The sequence below is a fragment of the Schistocerca piceifrons genome, chromosome 1, assembly GCF_021461385.2.
Source record: "Schistocerca piceifrons isolate TAMUIC-IGC-003096 chromosome 1, iqSchPice1.1, whole genome shotgun sequence".
Classification (NCBI taxonomy): domain Eukaryota; kingdom Metazoa; phylum Arthropoda; class Insecta; order Orthoptera; family Acrididae; genus Schistocerca; species Schistocerca piceifrons.
In genome coordinates, this window is record NC_060138.1 from 1,088,612,059 (window position 1) to 1,088,639,092 (window position 27,034).

Sequence of the window (27,034 nt, forward strand, 5' to 3'; positions counted from 1 at the left end):
GTGTATCATGTCTGAAATCAGCAACTCTGATAATAAAATTAAAACAATTTGGAATATTATTAAAAGAGAAACAGGTCAACTAAGAGCAGAGGAAGACAGTATTACCATCAAATTGAATGAAAACTTTACGAACAAAAAGTCAGAAGTTGAAAATATTTTTAATAATCATTTTCTAAATGTTGTGGATATAGTAGGATCCAGGTGTTCATTAGAAGATGCTAGGCTGTTAATGGAAGAGGCCATACCTATGCAATTTGATACAATTGAAATCTCACCCACTTCTCCCTCTGAAATTAGGAAAATAATGAACTTGCTTAAAAGCAAAAACTCACATGGAATTGATGGCATTTCCAGCAAAATACTAAAAGCTTGTTCTCAACAGATAAGTAAGATTCTCAGCCACCTGTGTAATAGCTCTCTGGAACAGGGCATTTTCCCTGATAGACTGAAATATGCTATTGTTATACCTTTGCATAAAAAGGGGGATAGATCTGATGTCAACAATTACCGTCCAATCTCCCTTCTAACAGCTTTATCCAAAATTTTTGAGAAAGTAATGTATTCAAGAGTAGCTTCACATATCTGTAAAAATGAAGTACTAACAAAATGTCAGTTTGGTTTCCAGAAAGGTTTTTCAACAGAAAATGCCATATATGCTTTCACCAGTCAAATTTTGAATGATCTGAATAACCGAACACCACCCATTGGGATTTTTTGTGATCTCTCAAAGGCTTTTGATTGTGTAAATCATGAAATTCTGCTAGACAAGCTCAAGTATTGTGGCATGAGTGGGACAGTGCACAAATGGTTTAATTCGTACCTAACTGGAAGAGTGCAGAAAGTTGAAATAAGTAGTTCTCGTAACATGCAAAGATCAGCACATTCCTCAAACTGGGGAACTATCAAGAATGGGGTTCCACAAGGGTCAGTCTTGGGTCCTTTGTTGTTCTTATTATATATTAATGACTTGCCATTCTATATTCATGAAGATGCAAAGTTAGTTCTCTTCGCTGATGATACAAGTATAGTAATCACACCTGAGAAACAAGAATTAACTGATGAAATTGTCAATACTGTCTTTCAGAAAATTACTAAGTGGTTCCTTGTAAACGGACTCTCACTGAATTTTGATAAGACACAGTACATACAGTTCCGTACAGTGAATAGTATGACGCCATTAATAAATATAGACCTTAATCAGAAGCATATAGCTAAGGTAGAATATTCCAAATTTTTAGGTATGTCCATTGATGAGAGATTAAATTGGAAGAAACACATTGATGATCTGCTGAAATGTTTGAGCTCAGCTACTTATGCAATAAGGGTCATTGCAAATTTTGGTGATAAACATCTTAGTAAATTAGCTTACTACGCCTATTTTCACTCATTGCTTTCATATGGCATCATATTTTGGGGTAATTCATCACTGAGGAATAAAGTATTTATTGCACAAAAGCTTGTAATCAGAATAATAGCTGGAGTCCACCCAAGATCATCCTGCAGACATTTATTTAAGGATCTAGGGATATTCACAGTAGCTTCTCAGTATATATACTCTCTTATGAAATTTGTTATTAACAACCAAACCCAATTCAAAAGTAATAGCAGTGTGCATAACTACAATACTAGGAGAAAGGACGATCTTCACTATTCAAGATTAAACCTAACTTTGGCACAGAAAGGGGTGAATTATACTGGCACTAAAGTCTTTGGTCACTTACCAAATAGTATCAAAAGTCTGACAGATAACCAACAAGTATTTAAGAAGAAATCAAAAGAATTTCTGAATGACAACTCCTTCTACTCCATAGAGGAATTTTTAGATATAAATTAAGAAAAAAAAAAACAAAAATATTAAAAAAAATTAAAAAAATTAAAAAATAAAGAAAACAAAAAAACACAAAAAAATAAAGTTGTTATATTAACTTAAGTATGTTGTTAAATTAACCTAATTATGTCATGTATTGGAAAATTCAACTCGTTCCACATCATTACGAAATATCGTATTCATGATCCATGGAACTAGTATTAACCTAATCTAATCTAATCTAATCTAACTTAAAACATAGTTCCAGCTATATGGTTTGACCCTCAACATTTTGAAGTGCTTTTTGTACTATTCAGGATCCAACAGTCAAAATGCCAGGAAATAAAAATAAGCTTCAGAAATAGGAAGATAATGAAAGTGAATCCGTCAGATTTGTAGGACTAAATCCAGATAAGAATTTAAACTGGAATGTGCATCATGTGTACTTAAGTTGTGCAGCGTTACATTTGCATTGCAAATATTATCCTAAGCCACTGACATGGACACTTAAAGACTGAATACCAGAGATATTTTGAATCAGTAGTGAGATATGACATTGTTTTTTGAGGAAGTTCTAGCAAAAAGTTTTGCATCACCTCGGTTCTGAGAGTTCCAGAAGCTGTACAGAAAATTGGAATAGAGATCAACATAAACATCATTTCTGCCCTTTTTATTGTTCGTGAAAACCACACATTGCAAGTTGTACTACCATACAGTGAGACCTTCATAGGTGGTGGTCCAGATTGCTATACACACCAGTACCTCTAATACCCAGTAGCATGCCTCTTGCATTGATGCATGCCTGTATTTGTCATGGCATAATATCCACAAGTTCACCAAAGCACTGTTGGCCTAGATTGTCCCACTCCTCAAAGGTGATTCAGTGTAGATACCTCAGAGAGGTTGGTGGGTCACGTTGTCCACAAACAGCCATTTCCAATCGATCCCAGGCATGTTTGATAGGGTTCATGTCTGGAGAACATGCTGGTGACTCTAGTCGAGCGATGTCGTCATTTTGAAGGAAGTCGTTCACAAGATGTGCACTATGGGGCAAAAAAGTGTCATCCATGAAGACGAATGCCTCACCAATATGCTGCCGATATGGTTGCACTATCGATTGGAGGATGGTATTCATGTATCATACAGTCATTATGGCACCTTCCATGACCACCAGTGGCATAGGCTGGCCCCACATAATGCCACCCCAAAACAGCAGGGAACATCCACATTCTGCAGTGACTGAACAGTGTGTCTAAGGCGTTCAGCCTGACCAGGTAGCCTCCAAACACATCTCCAACGATTGTGTGGTTGAAGGCATATGCAACAGTCACTGGTGAAGAGAACGTGATGGCAATCCTGAGCGGTCCATTCAGCATGGTTTTGGGCCCATCTGTACCCCACTGCATGGTGTTGTGGTTGCAAATATGGACCTCAACATGGGCTTTGGGATTGAAGTTGCACATCATGCAGCCTATTGTACATGTTTGAGTATAACACAACATCCAGTGGCTGCATGAACAGCATTACTCAACATGGTGGCATTGCTGTCAGGGTTCCTCCGAGCCATAATCCATAGATAGTAGCCATCCACTGCAGCAGTAGCCTTGAGCAGTGTGAGCGAGGCATGTCATTGACAGTTCCTGTGTGTCTGTAGCTCCTCCATGTCTGAACAACATCACTTTGGTTCACTCCAAGACACCTGGACACTTCCCTCATTGAGAGCCCTTCCTGGCACAAAGTAACAATGCAGACACGATCGAACCACGGTATTGACCGTCTAGGCATGGTTGAACTACAGACAACATGAGCCATGTACCTCCTTCCTGGTGGAATGACTGGAACTGATCAGCTGTCAGACCCCCCCTCTGTCTAACAGGTGCCGCTCATGCATGGTTGTTTACATCTTTGGGAGGGTTTAATCAAATCTCTGAACAGTCAAAGGGACTGTGTCTGTGATACTATATCCACAGTCAACATCTATCTTCAGGAGTTCTGGGAACAAGGGTGATGCAAAACCTTTTTTTTTAATGTGTGTATCTTGTATACTTAAGCTCCAGGACAAAATGATCAGAAACAGGTTTGCTGAAAATGTTGTTTATTATTTGAAACCTCAAACTTTCATCAGTCCCCTCCCTCTAAACACATATATGTTACCATTTTTTTCTTTTTACTTAGTAACCCAAAATAATTCATGGAAAATCATTTTGTTCATTGATATATCACAAGAAATAAAGATAATTTTACACTATCTGTTAATCAATTAAAATTATGTGCTCAGATTATGCAATGTATGGGTATGAAAATCTTTGACATGCTAAAAGATAAGATGTTTCTGAATATGAAGTCATGTGTATTGAAAAATAAGCTAACTGATAATCTAGAAAAGGGATGTTCCCACTCAATGGAAGAACCGATAATTTAATTGGGATGTCACTGATTATTATCATTAATATTCTGTTACTATAAGTTTGTATTCTCACTGTCATGCTGATGGAACAAAGTCTCTGAAACACATTGTAAATCAGAAAACTTTAAATTTAGTGACTGATTATGTTGCATCTTATACATATCTTAGGCAGTCACAGAAACAGCTTACCAAATATTTGTAGATACACTGGACTGTAGAAAGAAAGTTGCAAAAACAAAGAGATCTATATCACACAGTATTAAACCTGATTGAACAGTGTGATTTAAATTGGACAAGAACATATTTTACAAAAATAAGTAACTGAATAGTTTTAAAAGATAGGCATGTTATTAATAGAAAATTCAGAAAGTAACATGAAGCTGCACTCTCAAAGAGAAGTCTTCATTATGAGCTGTTTAAGTGATATGCTCCATAGAGCATATGGAATTACCTGTAGGTATCAAGTATGCAGAGCCATTTTTCTCCTCCTGCATATGAAATGTTGACAGTATTTACAAAACAGTTTGCAATTTCATAAGCTATGGAACGAACCTATTTTACTTATCAGTTTGAATATTTCACTGTCACAAATCCTCATCAGCTATCTATATCTATACCCACACCTGGAACACCACTGTGAAATGCATGACAATAGGTATTTCTCATCGTACCTCTACTGGTATCTTAGACAATGTAAAAAAAAATTTAAAACATTTCTCAGATCCATAAATGACAAATAGTTAAGCTGAAATAAGCCTAAAGGTAATTTAATCAAAACCTAGCATTTTAGTGGCTTAGTGTAAAATATAGCTTTATCATCTTGCATTTAAATTACATCAGTAGAGGTCAATTTGCTTTTTAAAACAGTGTCCTACTTGTTCCTCTGAGTGCTGTAAGTTCTACTGATAAAATATGATGACATATTTTTGTGCCAATATCTCATGAGCATTAATTCATATTTCATTATAATGTCTCCCTACTTTACTGTACTTACCAGTAGGGATTGTTTTCCCAGTAATCTTGTCACACCAACCCGCATAGTATCGAAGAGTAGTAGCTGAAGAAGTTGCTTCATAAAAGGAACCATAAAAGAGTTTGCCTCCCTCCAATGTTAACAAATTTGCTATCTGTTGTGCATCTCTCTCAATTAAGTCAGCCAACTGAAATGAGAATATTAGTGTTTTTTCTACTGAATAATTTACTTGATAATGAAAAGCAATACAATTGCCTGAATAAGATTTGAACACAACCACGCTTTATTAGATGCAGTTGAAATGAAAGTACTATACCCTTGCCTTCCTCTGACCTTAGAAATGGCTCACCATTGTAAATGGAAAATGTGGGATTGAGCACATAAGGCAAACTCAGAATCACAGCATTACTAAAGTTAGAAAGAAGCTTTTAACAGTGATGACTGATATACACCCTTTGAAATTCTGAAGTTATGAGAGATAAAATACAGGAAGCTAAAGATGATTTACAAACTGTAGAGAAAGCACAGCACAGACCTTAATTGAGGAGAAGTGAGATGGTGAAGTAGCCCATCCCTCCTTGTCACTCAATGCAAGCACATGGTAAGCAGTAATGGAAGCAGAAATTTAGAAATGAAACTGAAGAAAAGGGAGAAGAAATAATATCATTAAGGTTTGCCAATGACATCATTATTCAGTCAGAGACAGTGTATAATAAGCCTACATAAATCACTACAATACTAACACATACTATGCGTACTGCAATATGTGTTGCGTCTTGAGCTCCAGTACTGTAACTGTTGGTAGGGCCGATATTTGGCAGCGACATGATAGGCGCTAAGGAGGGCTGTTTCCAAGATTGTCATAGAGCATGTGTTTGGCTGCTTCTTCATATTTCTTGTTAACTGGTCAGTTGTGATTTAAAAATAAATTTTAATAACTTGACAAAATCACAGTTTTAACCTTTAAAAAGCATCAGACACAGACACCCTCCCCCCCCCCCCCCCTGCCCCCCAAAGATGATTTAAAAAATGTTAATTTTTGAAGCCAAAAAGATGTTTGTCTGAAAAATCTATAATGATTTTAGTAATAGATAGTGATACAAAAAAATGTCAAACTGCAAAACAAAATAACAAAAAACTTTGCATCAAATATATATTTCTGTGCACTATTAAAATGTATATGATCAATGTATGATTTACACTAATCTGGTGGTATTTGAAAGGCGAAAATCTCTCCTTGGAAATTTTATAATGAACTCTTTCAGACAGTGTAACTTTTAGCAAGATCAGCTACGTTTCATCTTCACTTACTTTCTTTGTGGGCTTTGATAGCAACTTAATTCATATAAGACTCTGGTATATTGTTCTTTGCAGCTAAAGCTTGTTTATTTTTCTCTGTCCAATTTGCAAATGTCTTTTAGTTTACTTTTAATTTGGGCAATGGATAAAGTTAGGATAACATATAACAAATATTTTATATTAACAATCATCACAGATTAACTGTATTTATTTTTTGAACTTGCCTTATTCATTAGCTTTGCTCGTGCTGAAGCATCCATTTCTCTCCACACAGACCCTCTTTTGAAGGCAGCCTTGGCTGCAGCTACTGCCTTGTCCACATCAGCCTGTAATAGCCAACATTCTCATTTCAGATTTACTATGTGGACTGAGCTTACAGCAAGACTGTGAGTGTGTGTGTGTGTGTGTGTGTGTGTGTGTGTGTGTGTGTGCATTAATCTGTGTGCCACCCATGTAACGTGAGTTAAATCAATATTTTGAACCAATTGTATGACTGTGTGAATTATTGTGTTTGCAGTCATTACTTACAGCCATGCACATACACATACAGCAAACACACACACACACACACACACACACACACACACACACACACACACAGTTGCTACAGCAAACCTTCCTGTTTTATCTGTTAATAACAGGACCAAAATGCATGACAAAATACGAGGGCCGTTCAGAAAGTAACCTCCGGTTGATTTAAAAAAATACACCAAGTTAAATAAAAATATTTTAATATATATATCTTACAACTACATCTTTGCACTATTTTTCTACATAGTCTCCATAGCGATTGAGGCACTTATCGTATCTCTTCACAAGCTTTGAAATTCCTTCTGCATAAAAATCACCCGCTTGTGCCTGGAGCCAGCCTGTGACCGCATCTTTGAGCTCTTCGTCGTCATCAAACCGCTGTGACCCGAGCCATTTCTTCAAATCCATGAAGAGGTGATAATCACTTGGCGCCAGGTCTGGGCTGTAAGGTGGATGGTTGATAACGTCCCACTTGAAGGACTCAAGAAGGGCCGTTGTTCTGCGAGCAGAGTGAGGACGGGCGTTATCGTGCAAAAAAACGATACCGGAAGTCAGCATACCACGGCGTTTGTTCTGTATTGCCCCGTCGTAACTTTTTTATTGTTTCACAGTACACGTCTTGATTAATGGTCGTACCACGTTCCATGAATTCAACCAACAACACCCCTTTGGCATCCCAAAGCACCGTTGCCATCAGTTTTCTGGCAGAAAAATCTTGCGAGGCTTTTCTTGGTTTGGTAGGCGAATTTGAATGTGCCCACATCTTTGAATGTTCTTTTGTCTCAGGGTTCACGTACTTAATCCAGGTTTCGTCACCGGTCACGATTCTGTTTAACAATGGTTCTCCTTCGTCCTCATAACGTGACAGAAAGTCTAATGCAGAGGCCATTCTTTGAGTTTTGTGGTGGTCGGTAAGAATTTTGGGCACCCATCGTGCACAGAACTTACGGTAACCCAATCTTGCTGTCACTATCTCGTACAAGAGAGTCTTAGAAATCTGTGGAAAACCAGTAGACAACTCCGACATTGAGAAACGCCGATTTTCACGAACTTTTGCATCAACTGTCTGAACGAGTTCGTCAGTCACCAATGATGGTCTACCACTCCTCTCTTCATCATGAACGTTTTCTCGTCCACTTTTAAATAAACGTACCCATTCACGGACAACTCCTTCACTCATAACTCTTGGTCCGTACACGGCACAAAGCTCACGATGAACAGCTGCTGCAGAATATCCTTTGGCTGTAAAAAACCTTATGACAGCACGCACTTCACATTTGGCGGGGTTTTCTATTGCAGCACACATTTCAAACTGCCACAAAAACTAAACTAGCGCAGGTACGACGTTCACTCGACCACGGCTTGATGCCGACTGACCTGTTGAGTGCGTGAATGCACAGATGGCGTCGCTACTTCCCCCACAACCCGCACTGTGACCAAACGGAGGTTACTTTTTGAACCGCCCTCGTAATTACATATTAATTAAGAAAACATTCCAGTTTGACCATTGAAAGTACACTTAAAGAGCATCTCTGGTCCAAAGAATGAATACAATCAATAACGTGATACTATCATTTTTAAATCAGTAGAAATATTTTCTATTAATCTTAAAATATCCAGCTTGTGTCTTCATTGATAATACTGTGTATTAGGCTTCAGAGGTATGCAACAAACAGAAAATGAGGCTGCCATACAAAGGTAAAGTCACTCAGTTCCGAGCAGCAGCCTCCAGATGGCGCTCATAAATCGGAACCACTTTCTGCTTCCACACCACGTCCAGCAGTATATCATACTCATCTGCTGAGGGTGTTGCCAGGTGGCATATTGAGTGCTCTCAACTGGGGACTACATTGCTTCAACCTAGTACTAGCAGAAATGTGTATCCTTCTACCAACAGGAAGAGAAGACAATATGCTGCAGACATTGTGCAGTCAGATGACAGCAGCCAGCTCTGAACAGTTCCTGCAATTATGCTGCAGGACACACTTCTACGAGTTCTATTCTGAAAACTACATTCTGACTTAGCAGTCATTGTTTACAGAGAATTAGGACAGCTGAATGAGTGTCTGCATAATACTTTGACAATATCATAGACAACCAAGAGACAGCCAAGTTAATTAGATTTCACTGTATTAGCTGCCATGTATCAAACTGTTAACAAAATTACTAACAAGGGGAGGCCGCCAATTGTGAAATTCAGATTCGATTCATACTGCGCATAATAAAAGCTCATGGCCAGAGGTGTAATGTGGCAAAGCACCAAGATGCACTTCTCAGCCGTTGTTGAGAAAATCGACAGTTAAAAGAAACCACTGCGGTGAAATACTCTCTGTGATTAATGATTTTCTACAGCGTCGTGGCGCAGCGGTATATATATATATATATATATATATATATATATATATATATATATATATATATATATATAATGGAAGGAAACATTCCACGTGGGAAAAATTATATATAAGACCAAAGATGAGGTGACTTACCGAACAAAAGCGCTGGCAGGTCGACAGACACACAAACAAACACAAACACACACACAAAATTCAAGCTTTCGCAACAAACCGCCGCCCCACCAGGAAAGAGGGAAGGAGAGGGGAAGACGAAAGGAAGTGGGTTTTAAGGGAGAGGGCAAGGAGCCACCCCAATCCCGGGAGCGGAAAGACCCACCCTAGGGGGAAAAAAGGACAGGTATACACTCGCACACACGCACACATCCATCCACACACACAGACACAAGCAGACACATGTCTGCTTGTGTCTGTATGTGTGGATGGATGTGTGCGAGTGTATACCTGTCCTTTTTTCCCCCTAGGGTGGGTCTTTCCGCTCCCGGGATTGGGGTGGCTCCTTGCCCTCTCCCTTAAAACCCACTTCCTTTCGTCTTCCCCTCTCCTTCCCTCTTTCCTGGTGGGGCGGCGGTTTGTTGCGAAAGCTTGAATTTTGTGTGTGTGTTTGTGTTTGTTTGTGTGTCTGTCGACCTGCCAGCGCTTTTGTTCGGTAAGTCACCTCATCTTTGGTTTTTATATATATATATATATATATATATATATATATATATATATATATATATATATATATATATATATATATAAAATAGAGGGAAACATTCCACGTAGGAAATATATATCTAAAAACAAAGATGATGTGACTTACCAAATGAAAGTGCTGGCAGGTCGACAGACACAAACAAACACAAACATACACACAAAATTGAAGCTTTCGCAACAAACTGTTGCCTCATCAGGAAAGAGGGAAGGAGAGGGAAAGACGAAAGGATGTGGGTTTTAAGGGAGAGGGTAAGGAGTCATTCCAATCCCGGGAGCGGAAAGACTTACCTTAGGGGGAAAAAAGGACGGGTATACACTCGCACACACACACATATCCATCCACACATATACAGACACAAGCAGATGTCCTTTTTTCCCCCTAAGGTAAGTCTTTCCGTTCCCGGGATTGGAATGACTCCTTACCCTCTCCCTTAAAACCCACTTCCTTTCGTCTTCCCCTCTCCTTCCCTCTTTCCTGATGAGGCAACAGTTTGTTGCGAAAGCTTGAATTTTGTGTGTATGTTTGTGTTTGTTTGTGTGTCTATCGACCTGCCAGCGCTTTTGTTCGGTAAGTCACCTCATCTTTGTTTTTTTATATATATATATATATATATATATATATTATTAATGAATTGCTTATGCATGTCGGTGAAGGCGGATCGCTCTCCAAATGTACCGTCTCCATTTTTCCGTTTTTTTTAACAGGGTGTACCAAAGCTCTCCCGTCCGCACTGATTTTCGACGATGTTATAAGTTGCGCTAGGGACTGCATCTACCTTCTTTCGAAGTTAGCAGGTAACTACGCTGTTATGCGGCGGCTCGTTTCGGCCCATTCAACATCTGTCCTTTAAGTGTAACGAGTGAGTAACGGAGTTTATATTTCATACCCGCCACAGCAAATTTGTGTTCGTGGGGTCTCTATTCTAATTCGAACGTTTGACTTATGCTATACGTATTCGTTTCGGAATATCGTCTCTACGTCTTCCGTTAACTATACGTGGTTAACGTTATTATGTTCGAAGTCGCCAGTTTTTCCACGACAAACGACTTTCAACAACTTATTGTATGCATAATTGTTGCAACTGATTGCCGGGAATTATATATATATATTTGAATTACAAAAAACAAATATATATATAATTACAAAAAACAAATACTAAAATAAAACAAAAAGGTTGCATGGTGTGAGATTCGATCCGGTGACCTCCGGATTACAAACCCGAGCACTTACCGCTGCGCCACGACGCTGTAGAAAATTATTAATCGTTGAGAGTATTTCACCGCAACTGTTTCTTTTAACTGTCGATTTTCTTGACAACGGCTGAGAAGTGCATCTTGGTGCTTTGCCACATTACATCTCTGGCCATGAGCTTTTATTATGCGCAGTATGAATCGAATCTGAATTTCACAATTGGCGGCCTCCCCTTGTAAGTAAATTTTGTGATCCCAATATTAATAATTGTTATAGGTTATTTCATATTTTGTAGGCATGTTTCTACTCTAGTGCAACACTATCAAGCAAGCATATGCCATACTTTAATGAACTATAGCAGAAACAAGTTTTCTGCTACCAAGGATGTTTGGGCTGAATTACTAGTAACAATCAGTTAAAACACCCACCAGCTAGCATGATAACTGAAGACTATAAAGTACAACATTTATTAATAGTAATATATAATACTAATTATCCTCACCATATCTAGCTCAAGTGATGTGAATTCCTGGATGAACAATGCTGCATTGAGGAATTGCTGAAAGTCTAAACTCCCTAGAATGTTTTGTTCATTATTTTTTACTTTTCTACAGTTTTTAAAGGAAAGAATAATTCAGTCTCCAAAACAGTTTACTTAGTGTTTTTCATTTCCTTTGGAAAAAAAAAACAGCTCAATTTGTTTCCTTCCCAAGCACAATGTGGCATGATAGACATCATGAGCACATTACTCTCAGGTGCCATGTAAATTCTAATGAAAGGGAATGTAACCACTTACCTTATCTCCTTCTGAAACTTCAGCAATCTTCTGTCCTGTGGCAGGATTTATAACAGGAAACTTTTTTCCAGAGGCTGAATCAACAAATTCATTGTTTATAAAAAGCTGCAATAGGAAAAGAATTTAGATAAGTTTTGTGCACTGTGTGAAACATACAGGAAATTCTATATAAATAAGGACTATGGATCTAGGCAGGTAACAACAGAATATTTTACACTGGTTTCAAACTTCTATAGACAAATTCATTTCCCTACAGTCCATCTTGAGTATGTCCCGTACCTAATTAATGAACAGTACAGCAAAACACATGACACTCACTGTCTGCAACAGCACACTGACCATTTCAATTCTCCCTCATAACACTAGTTTTCTTGAACTTCTTATCCTTCAGTATATCCTCCCATCCCTCCACTGTCATGGATTTAGATTCTGCTAGCCTAACCTCCTCTCACCACCACTTAATTACCTCCTTGGTGTTTGCTTGATTTCTACCTTCTTTCATTATTCTCCCCAAAAGACATTTCCTCTGTCCTCTCGACTTATCATATTTTCTCTCTTTTCTTTGTGCTGCTATCACTCCCTTAACTGTAGTTGGCACTGTACTTATAAATTCACAATGTTGAGGTCCAACACTCTCTTATAAATCACTTCCTCCTTCATCCCAGAAGAAGCAACCTGAGGCTCTCAAAGCTAGGTGTCTTGTTATTTGTTTTTTGTGCATTTCTAACAGCTGTACTGGAAATTGCACCAGCTCACAGTAAGTAATAGCCAACATATAAGCCTATTTGAATTTAATGACATTTTCTGCATTTAATTTTCTTTTTTATGCAGTTAACTCCCTTAATTTATTTATTCATAATGTTCCATGAACCCCATCACTAAGGACAGTTATCTGGAATATGGTAGGAGTCAAGGTGTACCTCAACAAGGACTTCAAAACTTACTCTATTTATTGTATTAGTAATAAAGCATCACTATATTACTATATACTATTCATTCATTTTGATTTTAAATTTGATGGAGTAAAAATACAAAGAAATCCACTAACTTGATCAATGTTACTGCTTTCATGACTATCCTAAATATCAGCTACTTTACTATGTTTCTATCTGTTTTCAACTGCTACGATATGTTATTACAATCTGTTGACAGCTGCTATGTACTCTGTATCTCTTTACATACTGTTTTCAACCATCAAATTTACCACCTGTGTAATAAAGTGCTGTCAGAACAGAAAGTATTCCAATCACCAATAAATAAGAATTAAAAATGTGCTCTTGTGAGCTTAATAGTTACGCCATCCTACTGATATTTATCAAAGTTTAGCAATTACATGTACAGTGTAAAAACAGAATCCTGTTCATAACATATATTACTGCTTGTCATACACTTAATAGGAATCTTCACCCATGAATCTATATATTAACTTGTAAGAGTGGCTAATAATATATGTTTTTGAAATGATGTGGAATTTGTAGTGCTTTATAGTTTACTGCTTTATGCCTCATGGGATCTAGTTACCTCCAGAATACCTTGACCCCCAACAAGAAGCCAGATCAAAGAACACAGTCAACTGAACTTTTTGTATATTGTAGGTCTATTTGTTTCATCCATATAAATCTTAACAGGAGCTCAGAACATAATTTATAATCAGGTGCAACAATTCTTAAAAAGGAAACTGAGAGTCTTCAGACATTTCAAAAAAATTAAAAGAAATATGTAGACTGCTAATACTATAAATCTTTCTGAGCTATATCTGAAACAATTTTCACAGTTAAAACGGCTCCATTTGTTTTAGAATATTATTTGAGAAATAAGAATCAATGTACTTCAAAGAATTTTGAATATTGCTACAATCATAACATCAGCTCATTTGTTGTTTATGAAAAATATGGTAATGCTTACAAAGCTTTCAATGTACATCTGAGTCCATCAGGCTGATGTTATTTGTTATGCATTGAGGAATTCCCATACGCTGTGATTTATTATTATTATCATTATTATTATTATTGTGTTTGCGTCTAATATTTGATGCAATGTATGAACAAAATAAGTTCATATCAGCGGGGATTTCCACTCTTATTGTGTTTTCTCCATCACAAATTGAATAAATTTCTGTTCTTTACATAGAACTGGCCTTCTCAATCCTGTTCCTCTGAGTTGTGATTATTGTAATTTATTTGGCCCAGTATGTAAAGACAAAGGAAAATGTATACAACTAGATAACTAGGTCATTTTACAATTTTCCTTTTTGAAGCAATACTTTTTTGCTGATTATGATTTAATAGTTTCAGTTATATTTTGAGTGTACAAGGTACTGAGTATTTTGACCTCATTTATTGTTGATATACACCGTCCAACATTAATAATAGTTAGTTGCTAGTTATTTTGGTAACAATATTTTTCTCAGTGTTTTAAGATAAGTTTTGCATTGTTTAACACCTTAAAGACCCCCAACTTAGACATTACCTACAGACTACATTGAGTGAATGAATTGTAAAGAACTAATAGTCATATGCAATCTATGTCCAAGTAAATTTATAACTACTTTAGTTCTGTAAGCTTCAAAATTCATACTCAACTTTGTTTATAAATAGTGCTATTCCCTTGTAAGATGTAGTTTCCTCTCTTGCATTTTTACTAGCCATTAATTCTCTGGTAATAGGAATCCCTCTCATAGGTTAGAGAATGGATATTAGGTGTAGATAATGAAATAACTGGCCACCGTTTGTCGGTGGCAATTCTTGCAGACAGACAGCTTGTTGGTTGTCATGCCGACATAGAATGCAGCAGAGTGGTTGCAGCTCAGCTTATAGATCACATGACTGATTTCACAGGTAGCCCTCACTGAAATCTTCACAGACCTAATTATCCTCCCAACATTGTACAAAAACATATCTCCCATTCCTTATCTTTCCAGTCTCCCACCACCTCCCAAAGTCTCACCGTCCGGCCACCGAGGAGCATTCCACTTGTAACTCAGTACCACCCAGGACTGGAGCAACTGAATTACATTCTCCACCAAGGTTTCAACTACCCCTCATCATTCCCTGATCCTACTCACCCCTCCCACACTGTTATTCCGCCATCCACCAAACCTACATGATATACTCGTCCATCCCTACACAACCCCTGCTGGCAAGCCATTACCTCATGGCTCATACTGCTGTAATAGACCTAGATGCAAGACCGGTCCTATACATCCTCCCACCACCACCTACTCCAGTCCAGTCACAAACATCACCTATCCCAGTAAAGGCCAGTCATGTGATCTACAAGCTGAGCTACAAACAATGTGATGCATTCCATGTGGACATAACAACCAACAAGGTGTCTGTACACAGGAATGGCCACTGTAAAACTGTGACCAAGAAACAAGTGGACCACCCTGCTGCTGAGCACGCTGCCAAACAAGACATCTTTCATTTCAACGACAGCTTCACAGCCTGTGCCATTTGGATGCTTCCCACCAACACTAGCGTTTCTGAATTGTGCATGTGGGAACTATCCCTGCAATACATCTTATGTTTCCATAACCCTCCTGGCCTCAGCCGTAGTTAGCCACTGTCCTCCAGCCACTTCCCTGTTCCCATTCCAACACTACACAGCCCTCATTCCACCAACACACCACACAGTCTTTTTACTTCTCTCCTTTGCCGCTACCCCCCTCCCCTCCCCACCTCTCCCCTGCCCATCGTCTAACCCACAGCACTTCACTGTCCACCATCTCTACCCTACTATACTTCCTCTTCCCCACCCCAGCCTCGTCATTATCCCCACCCAGTCGCCACTCTCATCATCCACTGGTGCTGCTGCTCGCAGTGTGATTTTGGTTGCCTGAGGCTACATTTGTGTATGTGAATTGGATTTGCGTGAGTGTGTGTGTGTGTGTGTGTGTGTGTGTGTGTGTGTGTGTGTGTGTTTTTGTGTGTGTCATCTGTTTTTGTCGAAGGCCTTATTGGCTGAAACCTTCATTTGTGACAGTCTTTTTGTCGTGCCTATCTGCGACTTAAGCATCTTTGCTGTATGGTGAGTAGTAACTTTCCTTTTCATAATATTGTTACATTCCATCCTGGATTTTCCATTGTTTGAATTAATGACATGTCTGTTAGTTAAACGCTGACTTCCAAAACTATTTACAGCTGACAGAAGTAAGATGGTGGCCATCTATGATAGACTCCAAACTGTTACAACAAAATGCACAAACTGAGTAGAGAAGAACTGCTCCATGCTAAATGTCAGTTCATTATCCAAACTATGCATAGTTTCTTCCACACAAATTCTCGTATTATCTACATTTTTCAAGAAGCCACTGCACAACATTACTGCACTTTGTGATAGTTGATGACCTTTCTCACATTTAAGCATTGGCTTTGACTAGCTTCTGACTGTTTCTAGTTCTATAGTAACAACCAAAGCCAAGCAACTGAATGCACAGGAAAGGCAGCAGCTTTTAATAGCTAATGATAGTTTAACAGTATGTCCCCGGATTTGTCATGAACCCATTTACTATTCATAGGGTGTTCTGTTTCAATGTAATACCCAAACTTATCTCACAGACAAAACTAAGCTCCAAAATGTCACCAGCTGTTCTCCACTTATCTTGCACACCATAAAAAACTGCCCAAGATGACTGATGGCTTGGGTTGTTATTGAAGCTACTACTATACTTCACTTAAACAGCCCCTCTGTCAAGTAAGAACTTAGTCTAAGTCTAGTAGGTTTTGAATGATTTTACATATTTTATGAAATTCTTCACCAGCTCTGATTTTTAATTACTTTCTGTTTTTCCCATAAATTCTCTGTTACTGTGTCGCCTGAGTCATTAGTTATATTTATGCTACCATACACAATGTTTTTCTTTTTTTATGTGAACCTAATTGACAGATAATGATTAGACACAATACATTGGTCAAATTATTTTGAACCATACAGGCCTACAATGTTTATAACTGAACTTATATCTAAATACAGTTATTTTGGGGCATAATCACAGTAACTCATTTTTAATCAGTAGGGTACTAGGTTTCTACATCAACTCATACATACAACCACAAGTTACCATATGGTGTGTGGAAGAAGAAACCCACCACTATTAGTCATTTCCCTTTCTGTTCCACTCGCAATTTGAGTGAGGGGCAAAACGATTGTGTATATAGAGGAAATGGTGGTAATGTGGCCCCTGCAACAAATATGGCCCCCCTTAATATCTTAATAACGTTTAGCTGAACTCTAGTGGTGATAGCTGGAACTATTCTACTAGTATCCTCACTGGCCTGTAGGAGCACTGGAAGCAGGTCAGTACAGTGGTTGAGTGACAGTATGTTTCAAGCTCCTGTTCAGAACTTTCAGAGGTATGTGAATTTCACTTTATTAACGTACCATTATTGGTTAATACTTAGATGTCAGTGCCATGCATACAACCCAGAAAGTATTGGCAACAGTTTCAAATAGATTAAAAGGTGTGGTATTATTTCGTTTAAGGTGACTGTAATATGGCCCCATTGGTGCTTGTAATGCGGACCTCGGGGTCCATATTATGAGCAGCCCATAAAATGTTTTTATTTTTGTTTCCAGATGCCTAGGACTAATCTGGCACCTAAACCAACCCCCAAAAGGGAGGTGTGGGATAAAAACAAAATGTGAGAGGCTGTGTTTGCCACCATAAGCAAAACGATGGGAGTTAAAAAAGCACCGAAACATTTCACTGTCCCAAAAACAACTCTGCACTGGTATGTGTATCAGGCTAATACCCCACAGGTGGTAGATGTTGAAACTAAAAAGCTTGGAAGAAAACCAGCTGTACCAGCATGCCTAGAAAATGAACTAGTGGATTACTTACATTATATAGGGGCCAAATTCTATGGTTGTACTCATATGGATGTTCGAAAAATTGCCTACCAACTTGCAGTTAGGAATGGAATTGCAACAAACTTCAGAAATGAATTTGCTGGAAGGGCTTGGCCTGACCATTTTCTTCGATGTCATCAAGATAGCCTTTCAATTAGAAAGCCAACCGGAACGTCATATGCTCGAGCAAAAGGCTTTACCCGTGAGAGAATTAACTCATTCTACAACTTGCTGCAAGCTGAATTCCAGAAACATAAATATCCAGAAGATCGAGTATGTCACAATGATGAAACAGGCCTTAGTGTAGTTCAGACTAAGACACCGCAAGTAATTGCAAGCAGAGGTAAATGCCAAATTTATTCTCTGACTGCTGCAGAGTGCGGGTCTCTAGTAATGGTCATCTGCTCGATAGTGCAGGAGATTCTTATGTTCCCCCAATGTTCATATTCCTGAGAACGAATATGGCAGACGTTCTTATCTGAGGTCATCAGTCGCCTACACTTAGAACTACTTAAACCTAACTAACCTAAGGGCATCACACACAACCATGCCCGAGGCAGGATTCGAACCTGCGACCGTAGCAGCAGCGCGGTTCCCAACTGTAGCGCCTAGAACCGCTCGGCCACAGCGGCCGGACATTTTATTGAAAAAACAAAGTCAACAGAGACATCGCTTATACTACTCATCCTTGATGGTCACTTCTCCCATGTAAGGAAAACTGATGTGATTGATGTGGCAAGAAAAAAACTTCATCACCATTTTGTCACTGCCCTCACACATAACACACAAACTGCAACCCCTGGATCATACTTTTACGGGTGCATTTAAGACTCACTACAGTGAGAATATTCGTCAGTGGATGCTCCATGAAGGCAAACTTGTTGGACCCTGTGATATAGCGTCTTTGTTTGGTAAGGCCTACCTCCAGGTGTACAACCGGCATTAATGCAGTAAATGGGTTTAGGGTAACAGGAATTTATCCCTTAGAAAGAAAGAAATTTCGAGATGATGAATTCATCGCTGGGGAAGAAGTCCCGATTCCTGCGTCTGCCGACCTACCGAAACAACAGCAACCCAAAAAGAGAGTTCAGACTGAAGAGGACCTTGATGCTATTGAAATTGATGTCCATGGGCGTATTAAAATTGCATTTGGTGAGTCTCCAAGGGATATCCATTCCATACGTGAGAAGATGAAAACATCGTCTCGTGGGCGAAAACCATGTGTTGCTAGTCTTGCGACAGGATATCCATACAAAAATGAATTAGAAGCTTACACAGAAGAGAAAAACTGCAGCTAATCTTCGTGGCCCTGGACGGGGTCGACGGTAATTAGCAGCTATCAAAAGGAACTTGAGTTACGATATATCACAGACATCTTATTCTGGAACCCAAACCCAAACTCGTAGTAGAAGGCTTGGTGAATATGGTCGTGCAAGAGGCGTTAGTAAGAATAGTCGACAGTTAAAGAAAACTTTGATTAAGAAAGAAAAAATGGACAATGATGACTAACTAACAATAGTCGACAGATAAAGAAAACTTTGATTAAGCAACAAAAAATAGAAAGTGATGACTCAGATTGTGTTGACGGTGACGTCTTGGGGCTCTCAACTGGTTCTGGTCATTCTCCGTGTGACCTTCCGGTTGGTGAACGCCAGCCAGATAATCTTTGCCTATTCTGTGACGGGAAGTTTTCATATGATGTTCGTGGCGAATTATTGGTGCAATGCCTTATGTGCTCTTTACGGACTCACAACGAATGCGTGGGGGCAGAGAAAGAGGACTATGTTTGTTACTTCTGTCGCTAATGCTGTGCTACTTTGTACTTTTATGGTTTTATATTTCATAATAAATACGTATTTTAATTAAAAAGCAATTCTTCGTTTTTCTTGCAGCAAAAAATCCTTAAAATATACTGGGGAGTCCATATTAACAAACACCATGGGCGCCATATTAAGTGCACATCTTGTTTGCTGTCAAATTTATCATCTTTGCGAAACAAAATAATAATAAATGTATTCTGACATTTTAATGAATTTAATCAATACAATGTCTTAGTTAAATGTCAGTAGAGTTTAACTATATCAATTAAGGTACTATTATTGTATTAATGTACAATATTTTATTAAAAAATATACTGGTGTCCATATTACCACCACTTCCTCTACATTCGTACCACTGCTACTTTTTCTAATATTATTTTCACAGTTCTTATGTGAAATGTACATTGGCGATAGTAGAATCGTTCTGCAGTCAGCCCCAAGTGTCGGCTCTCTAAATTTTCTCAATAATGGTCCTCAAAAATAACGACATCTTCCCTCCAGTAATTCACATTTCGAGTTGCCGGAATGCCCCCGTAATACTTGAGTTTTGTTTGAAACCACCGGTAACAAATCTGGCAGCCCGCCTATGAATTCCTTCGATTTTCGTAAAATTCTACCAATAAATCTAAGTTGACCATTCGCCTTCTCTGCTACAGTCCTTACATGCTCATTTCAATTCATATTGCTTTGGAACGTTGTGCCTTTATATTTAATCGACATGCCTTGGTCAAGCAGCACACTTCTAATATTGTATTCGAACATTATGGATCCGTTTTTCCTGCACATCTGCATTAACTTACAAATTTTGGTCATACACTAGCCATTTTCAAAAGCCCCACATATTAAGCAGCAAGTACTGAACAGAGCGTTATGATGTAAGACTTGTGGTCACAGTAAAAACCATGTTCCAGTGGTTGTGTCCTTCAAACATAAACGAAATTAGATAGTTAATGTTAAACACATTTCACCATAGATATACAATTGTTTTACTTCTAACTCAATGAAATTAGCTGGGTTCGAAAACAAGTTGCTGAAGACAGTTACATTCTGAGTGTCAGTGACCTTAGGTATTTTCAACTAATGTATTTTGGACTCTAACATTTATATTAAGTCAGCAGTATAATCTTAATTAGCTACAGTAGAGTCGGCGAAATAGCTTTCAGCTTCGAAGCACAAATACCTGCAGGCGAAACGATGGTCTTCTGTAGAACTGCAACAACAGTGAGGTGTCGCTATAGATAATTGCGAATTCGCGCTACGTGATTGGTTGAGGTAGACGCGCCAAGCTGTTGTGCCAAGCCCTCAGTAACTGGCAGTGATTTTCTTTCGTCGTCTCTGTTTATAGCAGCAAACACAAACACATTGCTGTTGAGGTTAAAAACTGTATTTTTTCTGTTTCTTGAATCCACCTTCAGTGATGATCCAGGTAACATACCGTTACTACAAACTGTGTACTATAAAACACCAAAATTAAGGGAAATATGGACTGAAGCAGAAGCATAATAGGCGGTCAGTCTGCTATCTCGCCATCCTTGAATGGGTTGTAGATACAATGTTAAATCCTAATCTTCCTTGCTTCCCACCAAGAATGGAATGGGAAAAGTAGCTGGTATATAGTGTTCTCTCCATAGGTACAATATGGAGTTTGCAGAGGAAAAAAGTATATTCAGCTGTAAAAAGACTGAGTTATCTCAGGAAATGATTTTAAAGGATTTAACATCTCTGAAGATTTTGCTACTGAAAGTCCCGTTTAAAGGAGATTAAAAAAATTGAAAAGAAATAACGTTAGCAAAACCTGAGTAATCATTACAGCAAACCAGGGAAAATTCTCTGTTGTCTGTCTTTTCATTTGTTGCCTTCCAAACATTTTTTTCCGCTTCCAGTACAATTTCGGCGTAGTGCGTTAGGATACCTCAAAATTTAAGATAAATTGGACATTTGCCTTCTCATCTTTAATTTGCTTTGATTTGTGACATTGTCCTACCCACTTACGAATGCTTGCTGGTCGCTCGTATGTCTTATTGTGCTGCTCTACCCTCGAATGTAGTAGGGCCTACAGAATGACGAGAAACAGACCCACTCCTTTCAGTTCTGTTCTCACTGATGCGTCCTCTACAATGCTTTTTGGGACACGTTGACTGATAATGACAGTTTTCTGTTTACTCCTTGTGTTACTGTTATTGTGCGGTTGTCAAGCATTCATATGCATGCAGTTATAATAGTGCATGTACTTATTTTCATTAAATAAAACTTCCCTTTACAAAGGTTTTCACGTTAATTATGCCGAATTAAAAATGTTCAACATAAAGTATGGGCCCAAGACGTTTCATAAATGTTAAAAATAGAAGTACTGCGTGGAAATCCAGAGTCAGTAAAGTTACATGAGTGCCGAGTTTATTTTTTACTTTATTTTCGTCAGTTGATCGATCGCACGCACAGGTCGCCGTTTATTTTAACGTTCAGACCTAAAAATGAGTGTTACAACCTCATCTAGACTCCCAGTATTTGAAAAGTTGCTCGGGGAGGAAAATTATTCGATGTGGAAATCTGACATGAAGGCATAACTTAGTCCGTTGCGAAGTGTAAAGTGGACGATTTTTGGAAGAAAAGAGACAAAAAATCGCATTCCCGATTTTCACTCTTCATGGACAAGACAAATTATTCCCACATACGGGACAAGAATACGGCAGCAGTAGCTTGAACAGTTTTGGCAAAAGCACTTGAAGACTCTGGCTCGCTTAGAACATTAAGCACAACCAAATTAGATAACTAAGTCGGTAGACGAATACCGCGATCAGATCATAACGACCCTGAGAGTGAAGAGTGGTTAGGAATTTTGCTCCTGGCTGGATTACCCGATCGTTATCAACTTATGATTATGGCACTTGAAAACTTGTGGCGCACGTACCTCCGGAGATTCTATCAAAGTAAAACTACTACACAATTCCCAAACGTGAAGAATCAAATGGGAATGAAAAATTGGCGTTCTCTCTCAATGAACTATGTCATACAGAACGCGTTATTAAATGCTCCAGGTGCAACAAATAGAATCATGCTGTAAAATATTGTTCTAGCAGGGAGTGGGGGATAAAAGGTCGGTTGACTTAATAATGAAATTCTTCTAATGGAAAAAAAGGGAGATTGATTAACTGAGGTTATGCCCAGGAGAGTAGCAAGAAGTGGGAATATGTTCAGGGAGGATGATCCATATGTCCCATGTGGTGGAAAAGGCACTAAGGTCTCTTGATTTATACTGTAGAGCATTGACAGCAACCGGGTACTGGGTGTCTGCGAGAGTGATAGTTCTTTTGTGTCCATTCATGAATTCAGCCAGTTTAGTGTAGTCACTCTATATAAAAAACTGTGCATTGAACACACGTTTTTGTCAGTCAATGTGCATGGCTTCACACGATGCTGTGCATTTGATGTGTTGGACTATGAAGTGGCAAGCGGAGACTGATGGAAGTAATAGTCACAAGGTAATAGATCAGGTTTTACTTGTAAATTACTTAAATTATTTCCTTTAAGTTGCACTACAGATGCTGCATATTAAGATTTCAGGGTAATTAAAATTCGGTGGTCAGATTTTACAACGTATGGTAATGAACAGGCTAATAGGTAAGATGATTCTGAATATGAAATCATGTCTATTGAAAAACAAGCTTCTTGAAAAGCTAGGAAAGGGATGTTCCTACTCAGTGAAGAACTAATAGTTTAATTGGGATGTCACTGATTATCAGCATTAATATTATGTTAATATAAGTTTTTGTTCTTACAGTCATGCTGATGGAACAAAGCCTGCGAAATACATTGTAAATCAAAAAAACTTTATATTTAGTGACTGCTTATGTTGCATCCTAGATGGTCAAAGAAACAGTCTAGCAAATGCTTAAACAGTCCACAGGTATACCGCCGGTCCATAGTGTCCAACGGGCTCAATATTTCGGCGATCAGACATGTCGCCTTCGTCAGGTGCGCTGACGAACTGAGCTCCTGAGGGCGGGCAATCGATTTAAATCCTCCCCCCCCCTCCCCCCTGCGGGCCACACTCTTCGCCGTCCGCGCCCGCATCCGCGCGCCATCGGTCGTGGGTGTCGGAATCTGTCGTAGCGTCGATGTGCTTGCTACGTCCGCCCTGGTCGCCATTTCGTACTTCTTGCTGAGAGTCTTCTTAATTACATTCAATGCCAGGTCCCAAGCCTTGCTGACATTGTAGCCACAACTTCAAGTAGTCATTACAGCAAACGAGCGAAAATTCTGTGCTGTCTGCCCTTTCATTTGTTCCTTCTGATCATTTTTATACTACAGTGTTTTTTCCCGCTTCCAGAACAACTCCGGCGTATTTTGTTAGTATACTTGAAGATTTAACATAAAATGGACATTTGCCTGCTCTTCTTTAATTTGCTTTGATTTGTTACATTAGCCTACCCACTTAGTAATGCTTGCTGGTCGCTCTTATGTCTTATTGAGCAGCTCTGATCTCGAACATAGTAGGGCCTACAGAATGATATGAAATAGATGCACTCCTTTAAGTTCAGTTCTCACCTATGTGTCCTCTATAATGCTTTTTAGGACATCGACAGTTTTCTGTTTACTCCTTGTGTTGTTGTTATTGTGTAATTGTCAAGCATTCATATGCGTGTGGTTATAATAGTGCATGCACTTATTTTTATTAAATAAAATTTTCTTTCAAAAAGATTTTTCACGTTACTTATGCGGTACTAAAAATGCTCAACCAAAGGTATGGTTCAAATGGCTCTGAGCACTATGCGACTTAACTTCTGAGGTCATCAGTGGCCTAGAACTTAGAACTAATTAAACCTAACTAACCTAAGGACATCACACACATCCATGCCAGAGGCAGGATTCGAACCTGGGACCGTCGCGGTCGTTCGGTTCCAGACTGCAGCGCCTAGAACCACACGGCCACGCCTGCCGGCCCAGAGGTATGGGCCCAGGACGTTTCGTAAATGTTACACATAGAAGTAGTGCGTGGAAATCCAGAGTAAGTGAAGTTACATGAGTGCCGACTTTATGTTTTACTTTATTTTCGTCAGTTGATCGCTCGCACATACAGACTGCCGTTTATTTTAACGTCCAGGCCTAAAATGAGTGTTACAACCTCATCTAAACTCCCAGTATTGGAAAAGTTGCTCGGAAAATTATTCGACGTGGAAATCTGAAGTGGAGGCGTAACTTGTCCACGACGAAGTGTGGGATGTTAAAGAGAACCTTCCTTCGGCTGCGACGAAACTGGACGATCTTTGGAAGAAAAGGAAGTCGCATTCCTGGATTGTACTCTTCATGGACAAGACAAATTATGCCCGTATATGGAACACGAATACGGCAGCAGAAGCTTGAACGGCCCTGGAAAAGAGCACTTAAGAGTCTAGCTTGCTTAGAACATTAAGCACAACCAAATTAGGTCATTGCAAGTCGGTAGACGAATACTGCGGTCGAATCATAACGGCCGCTTTTAAATGAAATGAAATGGAGTAACCGGCGACTGAAGAGCTCATAGGAACTTTTCTCCTGGCTGGATAACCCGATCGTTATCAGCCTATGATTATGGCTCTTGAAAACAGTGGCCCAGGTAGCACCGGTGATTCTAATAAAGTAAAACTACTACAAAATGTCAAACCTGAAGAAACAAATGAGAATGAAAAAACGGTGTTATTTCTCAATAAAGTAAGTCATACAGAACGCATTATTAAATGGTACAAGTGCAACAAACAGGACCATACTGCAAAACCTTGTTCTAGCAAGAGCGAAAAAGGAGGAAGATCGTCAAAAAATAACGATAAAGAAAATGTAACCAGAAAACACACAAGAAAGCCTTTCTTGGAGCAGCTTCTTAACAGCCTCAAGAGAGGGGGGGTCTGGTATTTAGATCCTTGTGCCTCGATACATACGACTAATGATGGAGAGAAGCTTCATAATACCAAGCCACGTATAGCTCAGTGGAAAATGGAGTTCCCGGGAGTGAAGAGCGCATAGGAATTGTTACCAGCCTGATATGGCTCTGGAAAACAGTGGCGCACGTAGCCTCCGAGATTCTATTAAAGTAAAACTGCGACAAGATGTCAAACCAGAAGAAAGAAACGGAAATGAGAAATTGGCGTTAAATCCCAATAAACTAAGTCATACAGAACGCATTATTAAATGGTACAAGTGGAACCAACAGAACCTACTGCAAAATACTGTTCTAACAGGAGTGAAAAAGGAGGATGTTCGTCAAAAAATAACGATAAAGGATATGCAACCAGAAAACAGTCTGAACACAAGAAAGCCTTTCTTGCAGATGATCCTTAAAAGTCACAAGAAAGGGAGGTGTGTTATTTAGATTCTTGTGCCTCGATTGATACGACAGACGATGGAGAGGAGCTTGATAATACCAAGCCACGTAAAGCTCAGCGATCAGCGTATTAGGTGATGGCCTAATAGCAGAGCCCCCTAGATGTTTCCTTCTGGCCTATGCTGTAGAACTGTAGAAGCAGGATAATCTGACGTTCTTTACATCTCAAAACATACCGTGAATTTGCTCTCAGTCAGGAAAGCAGTAAGCAAAGGGCAGTAAGTATTGTGTAATAAAAAGGGTCGACTTATCTACGTTCTAAAAATTGATATTGGCAGTTTTCTGTTTGCTCCTTGTTGTTTTTGTTACCCTGTGTTCATCAAGCATTCACACGTGTGCAGTCATAGTAGTGCACATACTGACTTTCATTAAAAAAAAAAACATTTCATTGCCACGCTAAGAGAATTAAAAATGCTCTCGACCGAATATTGTTATTTTTGTTACTTAAAGTGATTTCAAATGATGCACATTACCTGTGTGTATTTGAGTGCTGGAACTTTGTCAGCCATGACGAATAATGAGGGAAGGTGGGACAAAGGATATCACAAATCGGCACAACCTGGCAAGAGAGGCGTACTGACTGCAGACAGATTTCTTGCCTAGTTTATAAAATACTTGGAGTTACGTAATGCCCGTGACAAGCATCATAAAGATAAAAAGTCGGTTCAAAGATAAGTAAACTCTACGTCTGATAGGCCTACAGAGAGAAGTAATCATAAGACACAATGAGTCACAGATGAAGGTCAGTTGCGACTTTTTTCGTCTTCATATGAATTCCACAAGTCACCATACGGTGCATGGCGAAGGTCATGCAGCAAGTATGGGTAACCTTTGGCGACCCGTGGACCTAATTCACAAACTTATTTAGGGACGAGGGGGGCAGTCCTCTTTAAAAACTTGAAAAATCGATTTTTTTTTGCTTAGGATGTTCTCTGGGATGTCTATTGTAGC

The 27,034-nt window shown here is 39.0% G+C and overlaps 1 protein-coding gene across 1 annotated transcript in view; it reads right to left on the reverse strand.

The window, feature by feature from the left end:
- The window catches only part of LOC124777820 (retinal dehydrogenase 2-like), an 89,893-nt gene extending 63,246 nt beyond the window's left edge, over positions 1-26,647 (reverse strand). Inside the window, exons 1-4 of the mRNA XM_047253346.1 lie at positions 26,557-26,647; positions 12,059-12,163; positions 6,711-6,812; positions 5,209-5,374 (exon numbers count right to left, since the gene is read on the reverse strand). Of these exons, the coding sequence (XP_047109302.1) occupies positions 5,209-5,374; positions 6,711-6,812; positions 12,059-12,163; positions 26,557-26,592 (409 nt within the window). The 5' untranslated portion in view covers positions 26,593-26,647. The remainder of the gene's footprint in view (positions 1-5,208; positions 5,375-6,710; positions 6,813-12,058; positions 12,164-26,556) is intronic.
- Between the last annotated feature and the right edge of the window lie 387 nt (positions 26,648-27,034).